A 14,003-nucleotide genomic window follows, 5' to 3' on the forward strand; every position below is an offset into this window, starting at 1 on the left:
AAAGACTGTAGGAAAAAGTATAGTGTAAATAAAACGAGGCCAAAGATCAGTTCCTGGAATTCTAAAGTAAATACAATTTCAAATATGCAAGTCATTTACACAGAAATTTATCATACTGACATGGGTAAGTGAAAATCACTTGCTTAAATATCATGAGCTCTTAGTGGGCAGTGCTTAAATGAAAATCTATTTTTCAGTTTATTCTAGAAAGTTTGTCAATTTCAGAATTTTTAGAAAGCTGCTGCTTTAAAAGTCACAGGAGCAAAAATACTCTTCTATCAAAAACATTTTCCTCATATGATCTTTGATTCCAAATGTAAGTTTCTGATTAAGATAGAGTGGAATACTTTATGCTCATGAAAATGTAAAATAACAGCAGAATTTTTGTTCAAAATATCTAAGTTGCAATTACTTATACAGTTAATTGAACTTATACTACTTATACACTTCATTGAACTTATATTACTTATATATTTCATTGAATAGCTTATCCTAACACGATTACCTGAGATTAAAACTGTGGGAATTTTACCAACAATTTATACCCACTGAAATATCAAGATTTTTGAACAATAAAGGCTTTAAGAAAAAACATATAAGGAAGACATTAACTTGAAGAGATCCTCTGTTATAGTTCCAGGCAATAATAGCATTGCATTCAGTACCACAACTTTACGAGTATGTACTTGTGTGCTAAATAATTAAGACTAAATTTTATCATGGAAGTGTAATTTATACACTTTTCATGTCTTATCATTTTATTGTATATTATTTAAATCAGGGTCAATTAACTTTTTATATAAAGTGCCATAGAGTAAAGAATCTTATGTAAGTAGTTACATAGTAAGAGGGTAAACAATCTTAATAAAATTTAATTGATAAAATTCAAAATGTAATACTAATATTTGAGTAGAAATTTTTGTCACGTAGGTTTGCTAATGAGTGTAAGAATAAAATTAGAATTTCATATAATTATTTTTTACCATGAAGAATTCTTCTTTTAATTTTTTTCAGCTAAAAATGGAAGAACCATTCTTAGCCCATGGGTCATACAAAAACAGTCACCAGGTCAGATTCGGCCCATGGGCCACAGTTTACCAACCTGAGTTTAATATTGTATTATCTTACAATAGATGTTATACAATTCTATTAATCTATTTTCTTTAACAAAAATCAATTTAATCTTGATATACTCATTAGCTCCAATACAGAAATTGCTTATATATGATATAAATTCCAAAATTAATTTTAGAAGAAAATAATCTTTATTGCCTAGAGTAAGCACCAGGTATTATGTGAAAGTTAGGTTTGATCCTCATGTTGGCCATGAGTTATGTTATCTCCAGAGCTGGAGGCTACCTTTATCAGAGATTGTTGAGATGCATGTAATAAGAAGTGGAGAAAATGGACTGAATAGATGAAAATAAATCACCATTGCTATTAGAAAAGTGAGTCAAAGTACGTGCTGACCTTTATAAGGGCTAGCCATTTATACATTGCCTCATAGAACTACATTTTATCAGTACTTTACTATTGCATTCTAGTTATTTTATGCTATAGGAATAAATATGACGGGGTAGGGGGGAAGGAAAAGAAAGTAGCTTCTAGAAAGAATTACAAGGTTAAGTTTTAACAATGTGAGAATCTGTCCAGCTGTCTCCCAGGGCCCACAAGAGTGATCATCTACTCAGGTAATTTGCTTTCACCTATCCTTCAGTGCTTCTTTTAGGGTAGATATCAGATATGGCCTTTATTTCCATCAGAGAAAAGAAAGAACACAGTGAGATGTTAACTTCTAATTAAGTCATTGGTGAGCATTAATTATTCTCAAGAGTAGGGCTCAATATACCAGTGGCTAGAGAGCCCCCCTCATATGACCTGCAAGAGTAAAAGTAAAAGCAAACTCTCATCAGCCTTACTACTGCACCCATTCCTTCTTTGGGGGTAAGTTGACCCCGTCTTCAACCATGTCTTGTTGAAAAACTGGATTTATAAGACCAATTAAAAAATAGAGAAATGTCTCTGTTCTTAATGCACGTCTCTTAGTAGCAAACAAAGAAACCAAGAACAGCCAGTGCAGTTTCTCAAAGAGCACGCCCTTCTACAAGGATCCATCTCTAAACTTTGATGAAAGGGACACTTCAATATAACTTTAAAAACTCATCTTGATGAGAACAAAGAGAAAAAAATGATGGCTAGTCCACTGCTTTTGAAATGTCAGACAGGATACTAGTAGGCAGAGAATGTGGTTCTCTGAACATATTTCATCTTTAGACAGATAAGTACTTAACAGGGCCACTGAAAATATGCAAGCACATCAGTCTAGTAGTTTACAGATATTTACATACACAATATCTATATACAAATGAGCACATATGCATATATGTGAACATATATGTTTGTCTTTGAACAGAATCCTTCTAATGTAAAGTTTCCCTGCTGCTTAATTGGATCAATTAACATTCAAATTAAGGTGCACCTAATCCCTGAGCTGTACTGGTTTTGCAGAGTTCTGTCCCATGAAAGATTTCAAACTGGCAACCTTGGGCTGACTCTGTAGATGGCAGATTTGTTCCTGGCTCATCAGCTGTAAATAAAGGGGAAAAAGGTCTTTCTAGACACTTGAGACAGACCTTTAATTTTATTTATTTACATTCAATTGTTTCTGATTTTACTATTGGTATTCAACACTGATTCACTTTTTTTTAATATAAAGTCTTGTCCAGAAGAATTATTGTAGTCATTATAATACTTTAGAAATGCATACGCTGGTTGATAGTTGCTTGTCCTTACACTAAATTCCAATCTTGCTGGGAAACATATAGGTATTTGTTCTTCCAAAAACGATGAAACATAGGAAGTACTTTCCACAATGGCTTGGTACAAGTGGACCTTACTTCTTCCAAAAAGAAAATACTTCTTAAATATTGAAAAATGAAATAGAAATTGAGAAACGAAATATTTTCTTTTACATATACTGCCGCAAATCATATTGTCAAAATATTCACAATAAATTACTAAAGGCAACTTTAATTATATAAGGTCATTTCATTTTATTTTTGACACTTGAAGAACAGTCAACTCCACATGTATGGTAACCAAGAACTCCAACTTTAAATGTTTTTTATAATGAAAAATCGTGTAGGTTTTGCAAGTTCATCAGATGTTTAAAAGAGCATTAGATTACTTCCTGAACAAACCAAGGCTGAAAGAATATAGAACCAGCACTAAAATTTTAAGTATCATGAGGGATCCAACCAGAGCCAAGCAGACATAAATATTACACTCTCCTCAGATCTTTTTCAGCACCTTTTCTTTTCTAAGGAGATACATTGCAAAAGAAAGCTATTTAATGTTGATGTACATCCTACACTTTTTACTGAGCTTCAAGAAAACAAACAAACATAGACAACAGCCCGATTAATTAGATTAATATATTTTAAACCCAACTACAGATAGTCTAGTGGAAAGAACTGAGTACAGGCCAGATTTAAGCTCTGCTTTTCTTGAGGGAAGGATGCTTGGGGTGATGTGCTTTACATTGTAAGAGTGACCTCTAGTGCTTTTCTTTTTGGTTGAACTTTAGTGGCTAGAAGATGAATTACTTATGCCTTTTCTACAGAACTTCCATTTGTGTGTGGGTGGTGTTGTTTGCTTGTACGTTGCAACGTTTGTCAAATGCTACCATTATAAGATTCCAAGGTTTTGACTAGGTGAAATTATACACATTTTATTGATTTATGAGATTATCTCAACATTCAAACTAAAGTTGAATCTGATGTGCAGCACCTGGAGTGAATTTCCTTCCTTCAGAGTGATGGATACTCTGTGACATTAAATGAGCTCATTCTGAACTGAAACATGAAATCACAGGAGCTAGGCACTCCGAGTGGACATTTGACTTGTGCTCATGAGTTTGTAACGTTTTTCCCACATCAGAACTCTTTAGTGTACTCAAGCGATGTGACATAGAAATGCCTGATTACTGCTTCTTTTCCCCAAATCTAAGCCTGATGATACAGCAGCAACATAAATTCCTGGACAGGCCTCATAGCCATTTCTTGAAAAGCAAATGAGCTTTTCCTTTAAAATCCAAGAAAAAATAAAAAGTTGCATTTGCCAAGCTTGTTTGTCATTAATCAGGCGGGGAAAATTCTACCATTTAGAGAATTTAAGCCAAAGATAACTTTTAAAACTTTTTCCATCTCTAATAAAGAGTGGATGAAGGCAGTCTGCCAAATTATTCTGGATGATATCTAAATTATAAATAAGGTTTCAATCTTCCCTAAATAGGTTCTATTTCATCAGAACATTCCATTACAAATGTATGGAGTTAAGCATTCAACCACAAAGGAATCCTACTTTTGAAAGATCACCTGACTGGTTTTCCTTTAAGCAAAATGTAGGAAGAGGCTCCTCTTTGAGGAGAGCACTGAGTCTCATTCTCTTAGCAGCGAGGGCACGGCTCTTAATATTGAGATTCGCCTCTGCCAGTGCTGGTGCTCCTGAAGTCTGCAGTACATTTCAGTTATTAGCCTGCATCATTTTAAAGATGCAGCCAGCTACTGGTCTGCCCAATTGCAAACTTCAGAAATCTAAGCCAATGCAGCATAACGTAAGGTCTGCCGGTAGTTTTCCTGTTAGAGATAATTCCAATAACATTCGGTAGTTCTTTAAAAAGGAAGAAATGAAGACATTCACAGGCTATTCCCCAGATAAGATGATAATTTCATGTTTTACTAGAACTTGGGCATTCTCAATGAATATTCAAAGACCAGAGGGTAAGATTCTGCGAGTAGACAAAAAGAGAAATGACACTTTGCCTATTTTGACCAGACCAAGAGGAGAGACAAGTGTTAACCGGTCACATTGGCAAGATTTTTAAGTGATGCTTCGTTTACAGCAATACGCTTTGCAGCAACCCCAGCTGCAAATCATCATCATCAAAACAACAGAATGAAAGTTTTGCAGAGAGCCCCCCTGCAAGTTTTAAATCATTTGCTGTATACTTACAGGAATTCCCAGCTTCGACTCTGTTCCAATTTTGAGTAGATAACAGAAGTAGCGTCTTGAGGACAGCTCCCGTGACAGATCCCATGTTCACATTTATTGGGCTCCCCCAAAAGATCTTGAGAGGCTCTCGGAGCGCTCCAGACCTGTTCTCAGTAGCTCTCCCAGCTCCGTCTGGGTCTTCAGCCCCTCTAGGTCTCTGTCTCTCCCCCTCCCTTCCTCCTCACCTCCCTCCGTCTTTTCTCCTTCCCTCCTCCCTCTCGTCTCTCTCCCTCTCTCTCTCCCCGTCTCTCTCTTTTCTCTCTCTCTCTCTCTTTTCTCTCTCTCTCACACACACACACCGCCCCGACTCCTCACTGAAAAGCACTCAGCATCTTTCCTAACAAGCAGCCACACCGCCGAGGCCACGCCCACTCCTCGCAGCAGCGGTCCCCGAAATTGGCAGCAGCATCCTTCCTTCCAAACACACAACAGCGCTCGGAGCTCCGCTGCACCCAGAGGCGCGGCCTCCCGCTCGTGGGCCTCCTTGGGGCTCCCTCCCTTCTCCTCTATTTTCCAATAATCCTTAACCCTTTTCTCCCAGCTGGAGGTGTGGGTGGGGGAAGGGACAAGGCGGTGGAGCCTTCTGATTTTCTGGAGGTCTTGCATTTGGCAGAGCCAGACAACATACTGAGCTATTCCTGATTATCCGGGAGTGCATCCAGGTAAAATTGCATTATGTTTCAAAACAAAAGCATAAAATAAGACAGAAATAACTAAGCAGCATTGGGAAATTGTAGCTAAAACTGTCCTCAGGGAAAATACTTGCTGTTGTTTTTCTCTGTTTCTATAAAACTGTACTCTTCAGCGAGGGTGCCAGGATTTTATTATGGAAATTCCCCACATGGGAACAGACATTCCTGCTTAGCAGATATTTAAAATCATCTGGTAGTAGTCTGCAAGAAATTAACATTTCTTATTTTAATGCTTCAGGTGTACAAATCCACAAATGAAATGCTTTGGCTAGATTTATTTTGATGAATGCATCATGCTGTGAATATGCAGTACCATTCTATAATCAAAATTTTTAATAACATTTCCAAAAAGGCCCAAAGTAGGAAATGATGCACCACTGAAGAAAGGCACCCCCATCACTACCACATACACACACGCATACACATTCACGCCAACAATGAACAATGTCACGATGTAATTCAAGTGGCTTAAAGGAGAGAGGAGTAAAGTCGAATTTGGAAATCAATGACTAAAGAAAAATTACTCTTTGAATGGCTGGTCCATGGATACAACTATTGCTTGAATGGAATTTTAAATTGTCTAAATAATGGAGTTATTATCACATAACAAGAAGCATGTCACATGGTTCGTAGCAGATAAATAATCCATTTAAAATAAATGTCAAGATGTTTTACTGATAATGTGCTAGATTTTATAGAAATGGAAATCCTGGAGTTCTCAAGCGCCTCTTGGTAATCACAAATTGGAAGAAACATAAGCCTTTAACACCACTTTCTTGTGGACTAATGAAAGTATGGGAAAATGACAGAAATACCCGTAAAAACTAAACATACTTGTTTAGTTCATGCCTGCAAACAAAGCAGAATGCATCTTTTTTCTTTTCCTGTTTTACAAGAGAAAGCAAGAACAGGAAATTTAAATGATTCAAAGAGGTCATAGACTTAGTAAATAAATGCTGAGGACTGGACTTGGCTTTTCTGACTCCAGTTTTACTGCTCTCATCCTAGGACTTAGTGCCCCTAAATCAAAGTATACCTCCTTCCTGACCCTTGTCAGTGGCAGCAAAAACCTTAGATCCTAGGCAAACACAGCAAACACTTTGGGAGGCCAAGGTGGGCGGATCACTTGAGGTCAGGAGTTCAAGACCAGCTTGACCAACATGGTGAGACCCCATCTCTACTAAAAATACAAAAATTAGCAGGGTGTGGTGGCAGGCACCTGTAATCCCAACTACTTGGGAGGCTGAGGCAGGAGAATTTGCTTGAACCCAGGAGGCACAGGTTGCAGTGAATCAAGATTATGCCACTGCACTCCAGCCTGGGCAACAGAGCGAGACTCTGTCTTAAAAATAAATAAATAAATAAATAAATAAATAATAAATACAATAAAATAAAGAAAGGTCACGGCTTGAGTGTTTATTCTGTGTTCCCAGACTTGCATTCCTGATTTTTTCAATCATATGCTAAGTAAAAGCAGATATAAATTGACAGTTTATGTTAACTAATTATTGAAGGGGATTAAATTTTATTGAACACATACTATATGCCATTTGTTATCTAATTGAATAATTATATCAGTCCTTTGAAGAAAATATCATTATGGCTATGGGACACTTTTGGGCTCTCCAGAAGAAAAAGGTTGTCTCCTTGTTAAAATATTATATTTAATTGTTCTCATAAAGCAAATTAGAGAATGCATTTTAAATGGATAAGTACACATATCAAAAATGAAAAATAAACATTTTATAACAATAGTAACTTCTTTGGGGCAACGTATAAATTATTATAGTGACCAATACTGGCGGATTTTTCCATATCAATGGCTACAGTAATAGAAGGAACTGGGGGCTAGCACTTAGTAGAAGACCTGAGCATTTCAAGTCACCGCAAAACCTGTCTCTGCCTGCGGGCTGCAGAGGGGTAGAGAGTTGCATAGACAAGTGAAACAGTGAGTGCTTGAGATGTAATAAACAGAGAGGCCTCAGCCGGGCGCGGTGGCTCACCCCTGTTATCCCAGCACTTTCGGAGGCCGAGGCGGGCGGATCACGAGGTCAGCAGATGGAGACCATCCTGGCTAACACGGTGAAATCCGGTCTCTACTAAAAGTACAAAAAATTAGCCGAGCGTGGTGGCGGGCGCCTGTAGTCCCAGCTACTCGGGAGGCTGAGGCGGGAGAATGGCGTGAACGTGAGAGGCGGAGCTTGTAGTCAGCAGAGATCGCGCCACTGCACTGCAGCCTGGTGACAGAGCAAGACTCTTGTCTCAAAAAAAAAACAAACAAAACCAGAGAAGCCTCGACACAAATTCAGCTTCCACTGTTGTTTTGATTAAATGACTCAATGACGTTGACCTTTGGTTTGCTTATTTTATAATGAAATAGGAGAATCAAATAGGAGAACCATGACCAAAGAGCTATTGTGACATAACGCATGACAACTATTGAATGCCTTGTGCTTAGTGGGCCCTCACTTCAGCTTTAGACCTCTGCATTAGAACTCTACAGAGAATTGGTCTAAGTAGGCAATGTCAGAGCTTCACTACCCAGGTTCAAGGACTGTACAGGTTCCACCACCCACCAGCTGCATGACTTTGGGCAAGCTGCATCAGCATAATAATCCTTGATCCTTAATTTCCTTATCTGTGCACCCAGGATGAGTACAGTATTAACCTCGTGGTTAAGACAATGTCCTGTAAAATGAGCCTGCCTAGGAGGCACATGATCAATGTTCCTTTTGTAATCATTACATTAGTACAATTCACACAGCACAGATAAGAAATCTGATGAGCAGAGGGATTACAGCTTACAGTGGGATATGACCCACTGGTGGCAGAAAAGGGTTGGTCTCCAAGACCTACTAACTTGTGCATCATTTCTCCATTCCCACCAGGATGGTTTTTAACATCAGAAAATCGAAGGAAAAATCTACCTAATTTTGCACACCTGTACTGCTGATTCAGATTCCTTGAATCACTTTTCCCTGTGTCTACATTTTGGTTATATTTTCCACCAATTAAGAAAAGACCCTGGTGTTTAAGGTCTCCCATGTCCATACTATAGGTCACACCCCGCCTGACAAAAGCAATGTAAATCAGATCACAATGTTGAAATTCATAAAATCAGGCTTTGAATTATTTTCTTGTTACAACTTGCCAGAGAACTGCATGTCCCACCACAGTGGTCCATGGAGGATCCTAAATTATAGTTTAGGCTAGAAAAGGACCAGAAGGCAATAATGGAACTACATTACATTGAAAGACTAGAAAGAAATTAACATACATTGTTTTGTTTCCTTTATTCATCTAACAGTTGTTTTACCCTACATTTCTATTATAGCGATCTTCTCATTTCAAATCTGGGTAATCATTTCATTTCTTTTACATTGTTTGATTTGTCTTTATATCTTCAAAATGAAATGGATACATTTTAAACATTGTGCTTTTACCTTCATTTTTTATTGTAGTTAAAAAAACAACATTAAATTTACCATCATAATCATTTTAAAGTATAGTTCAGTAGTGATAAGTATATTCAGCTTGCTGTGCAACAAATCTCTAGAACTGAAACTCTATACCCATTAAACATTAATTCCCTCTCTTCCCTCCCCTCCTGCAGTCATTGGCAACCACCTTTCTACTTAATGTTCCTGATTTTGACTACTTGAGATGCTTCATATGAGTGGAATTATACGGTATTTGTCATTTTGTGACTGACTTCACTTAGCACGGCGTCCTCAACGTTCATCCATATTGTAGGATGTGACAGGATTTCCCTCTTTTTAAGGCTGCATAGTATTCCATTGTATGTATATACTGTATTTTCTTTATTCATTCATCTGTCAATGGACATTTGGAATTCTTCCACCTGTTGACTATAGTAATGCTACAAAGAACATGAGTGTGCAAGTATTCCTATAAGATAATGTTTTGAGTTATTTTAGATCTATATCTAGAAGTGGGATTGCTGGAACATATAATCATTTATTTCTAATTTTTGAAGAACCTTTATACTATTTTTTATAACAGCTGAATCATTTTACATTTTTACCAACAGTGTACAGGGCTTTAATTTCTCTGTATCCTTATTCAAACTCATTTTCTATTCTTTTGACAGTGGACACACCAATGGATATAAGATGATATCTCATTGAGGTTTTGATTCGCATTTATTTTGATTAGTGATATTGAGCATCTTTTCACATGCTTGTTGTCCATTCTTATGTCTTCTTTTGAGAATTGTCTATTAAATTCTTTGTTCATCTTTAAATCAGGTTGTTTGTTTTTGGTATTGTTGAATTGTAGAAGTTTCTTATATATTCCAGATATCAACCCCTTGTAAGATATATAACTTGCAAATATCTTTTTCTGTTTTACAGGTTGATTTTTCACCTTTTGTTTCCTTTTATGGACAGATGTTTGATGTAGTCCCATTTGTCTGTTTTTGTTTAGCTACCTGTGTTTTTGATGTCATATCCAATGAATCATTGCCAAATTCAATGTCGTTTATGCTTTCTTCCAGTGGTTTTATAGTTTTAGGTCTTATGTCTACGTCTTTATTGAGTTAATTTTTGTCTGTGAGGTAAGATAAAGCTCAAACTTCATTCTTTTGCATATGACTATCCACTTTTCCTACATCATTTGTTGAAGAGACTGTCCTTTTCCTCCATCATGTGGACTGGCACCCTTGTAGAAGATCACTTGGTAGTATACACCAGAGTTCATTTCTGGGATCTGCATTCTGTTCCATTGGTTTATGTATCTGTTTTTATGCCAGTACCACAGTAAACTTGACTATTGCTGCTTCATCATATGTTCTGAAAGGAGGATTGAGGCCTCCAATTTAGTTTGCTTGTTTTCAAGATTGTTATGATTATTCAGAGTCCCTCGAGATTCCGTATGAATTTCAAGTTTCTTTAATTTCTCAAAAAAAAAGTCACTTGCATTTTGATAAGAATTGCATTTAATCTGTAGATCACTTTGGGTAGTATGGATATTCTAACATTAAGTTTCCAATCCACAAGCACAGGATGTCTTTCTCTTTATTTGTGTATTCTTTTATTTCTTTTTGCAATGTTTGATGGTTTTTTAGTGTATAACTCACACTTTCTTGATTAATTTTATTGCTAGTTATTTTATCCTCTTTGATGTTATAGTAACATCTTAATTTCTTTTTTGAACTGGTTATTGTTAATGTATAAAAATGTTGCTTATTTTGTGTGTTGATTTTATATTCTGCAACTTTGTTAAAATCATTTATTTTGGATGCATTTTATTTCTTTTTCTTGTCTAATCCCTCTGGCTAGGACTTCCAGTACTATGGTGAATAGTAGCAGTGAAAGTAGACCTCTTTGTCGTGTTTGTGATCTTAGAAGAAAAACTTTCAGTCTTTCTTCCATCGATTATGATGTTAGCTGTGAACTTTTTGTATATGGATTTTATTATGTTGAGGTAGTTTTCTTCTATCTCTAGTTAGTTGAGTATATTTATCATGAGAGGGTATTGAATTTTGTCAAGCAGTTTTTCTGCATCAGTTGAGATAATTATGTGGTTTTTTTCCCTTCATTCTGTTACTATGATGTACTATAGTAATTCATTTTCATATTTTGAAACATCCTTTCATTCCAGGCATAAATCCCACTTGGTTATGGTGTATAATCTTTTAATGTGCTATTCAATGAGTTTCCTAGTACTCTGCTGAGGATTTTTGCATTAGTATTCATCAGAGATATTAGTCCATAGTTTTCTTGTTGTGTCTTTGTCTGGTTTGGATATTAGGATAATGCTGGCCCCATAAAATGAATTTGGAAGTTTTCTTCAAATTCTTTGGAAGAGCTTGAGGAAGATTGCTGTTAACTCTTGTTTAAATGTTTGGTAGAGTTCTCAGTGAAGCCATCTGGTCCTGGGCTTTTCTAGGTTGGGAGGTGTTTGCTTACTGCTTCAATCTCCTTACTAGGTAAAGGTCTGTTCATGTAATTTGTTTCTTTATGATTCAGTCTTGACAGGCAGTATGTTTAGAAAAATTTACCCATTTCTTCTTGGTTTTCTAATTTGTTGGCACGTAATTGCTCAAGTAGTTCTCACAAAACCTTTTCCTTCTCACTTTAACTGTAATACCTCTTCTTTCATTTCTAATTTTAGTTTTTTGAGTCTTCTCTCTTTGTTCATTGTTAGTCTAGGTAAGGGTTTGTCAATTTTAATGAAATCAGCTGGTTTTATTGATTTATTTCCATTCTTTTATTCACAATTTCATTTTTCTCTTTTCTAATTTTTATAATTTTCTTCCTTCTGCTAACTTTTGGTTTAGTTTGTTCTTCTTTTTCTAGTTCCTTCAAGTGTAAAGCTGTTTATTTCAGATTTTTCCTTTTTTAATTTTTAATTTTTGTGAGTATATTTAGGTGTATATATTTATGGCATACCTGAGATACATTGATACAGATATACAATGTGTAATAATCACATCAGGGTAAATGGGGTATCCATCATTTCAAGCATTTATCCTTTCTTTGTGTTACAAAAAATCCAATTATACTCTTTCAGTTATTTTTACATGTACAATAAATTATTTTACCTTAGTGACTCTGTTGTGCTATCAAATACTAGAATTTATTCATTCTTTATAACCATATTTTTGTACCCATTAACCATCCCCACTTCCCCCTCCCCTCCCCCAGCCTTCTGAGTCTCTGGTAATCATCATTCTATTTTGTATCTCCATGTGTTCAATTGTTTTAATTTTTAGCTCCCACAAATCAGTGAGGCCATGTTAAGAGTGTCGTTCTGTGTCTGGCTTATTTTACTTATGAGAATGACCTCCAGTTTCATTATGTTGTTGCAAAAGACAGGATATTGTTCCTTTTTATAGCTGAATAGTACTCCATTGTGTATATGTACCACGTTTTCTTTATCTATTCATAAATTAATGGACACTTGGATTAACTCCAAATCTTGGCTATCGTGAATAGTACTACAATAAACAGATATCTCTTTGATACACTGATTTTCTTTCTTTGGGGTATACACCTAGCAATGGGATTGCTGGATCATATGGTAGTTGTATTTTTAGTTTAGAAACCTCCATATTATTATCCATAATGACTGTACTAATTTACATTCCTAACAACAGCATATGAGGGTTCCCTCTTCTCCATATTCTTGCCAGTATTTGTTATTACCTATCTTTTGGATAAAAGCCATGTTAACTGGGGTGAAATGGTATTTCATTGCAGTTTTGATTTGCATTTCTCTGACGATCAGTGATGTTGAGCACCTTTTCATAAACCTGTTTGCCATTTGTATGTCTTCTTTTGAGAAATGTCTATTCAGACTTTGCCCATTTTTAATTAGATTATTAGATTTTTCCTGTAGAGTGGTTTAAGCTCCTTATATATTCTGTTTATGAATCCCCTATCAGATGGATACTTTGCAAATATTTTTTCCTATTCTGTGGGTTGCCTCCTAACTTTTTAGGTGTTTCCTTTGCCACGCAGAAATTTTTTTAACGTGATATGATCCTATTTGTCCATTTTGGCTTTGGTAGCCAGTGCTTAAGGGATATCACTCAAGAAATCTTTGCCCAGATCAATGTCCTGGAGTGTCTCTCCAATGTTTTCTTTTAGTGGTTTCATATAATTTTTCCTCTTTTAAGTGTAAGTGTTTGCCATTATAAACTTTCTTAGCACTTATTTCACCGTATCCCACAAGTTTTGGTATGTTGTGTTTTCATTTTCATTTGTCTCTAGACATTTTCCAAATTCCCTTGTGATTTCTTCTTTAACCCATTGGTTGTTTAAAAGTGAGTCGTTTAATTTTTACATATTTGTGGATTTTGTTTTCTTCCTGTTATTGACTTCTAGTTTCATTGCATTGTGGTCAGAAACTTACTTTGTATGATTTCAGTTTCCTTAAATTTGTTAAGACTTGTTTTGTGGCCTAACATGTGGTCTGTCTTGGAGAGCGTTCCATGTGCAGTTGAGAAAAACATGTATTCCACTGCTATTGGGTAGAGTGTTCTGTATATGTCTATTAGGTCTAATTGGTATATACTGTTACTCAAGTCCTCCGGTGTTTTTTTTTTACTTGACAGATACAATTATATACTTATACATTTATGTACAACATATATATTATGTACAACACAGTGTTTTTAGATATATATACATTGTGGAATGGCTAGATCAAACTCATTAACATGTATATATATTATCTTAGCCCACTTTTTGCTGCTGTGACAGAATACTTAAGACTGAGTAATTTATAGGGAAC

General features: G+C 35.9%; 1 protein-coding gene across 2 annotated transcripts in view; it reads right to left on the bottom strand.

The window, feature by feature from the left end:
- The window catches only part of CNTNAP4 (contactin associated protein-like 4), a 276,153-nt gene extending 270,654 nt beyond the window's left edge, over positions 1 to 5,499 (bottom strand). The window contains exon 1 of one of the 2 annotated variants that reach the window (XM_011990104.1): positions 5,014 to 5,499. In XM_011990104.1, the coding sequence (XP_011845494.1) occupies positions 5,014 to 5,098 (85 nt within the window). In that variant the 5' untranslated portion in view covers positions 5,099 to 5,499. The remainder of the gene's footprint in view (positions 1 to 5,013) is intronic. The other variant, XM_011990105.1, reaches the window with a different exon arrangement.
- Positions 5,500 to 14,003: the final 8,504 nt, after the last annotated feature.

This window comes from Mandrillus leucophaeus, unplaced genomic scaffold (assembly GCF_000951045.1).
Source record: "Mandrillus leucophaeus isolate KB7577 unplaced genomic scaffold, Mleu.le_1.0 Scaffold37, whole genome shotgun sequence".
Classification (NCBI taxonomy): Eukaryota; Metazoa; Chordata; class Mammalia; order Primates; family Cercopithecidae; genus Mandrillus; species Mandrillus leucophaeus.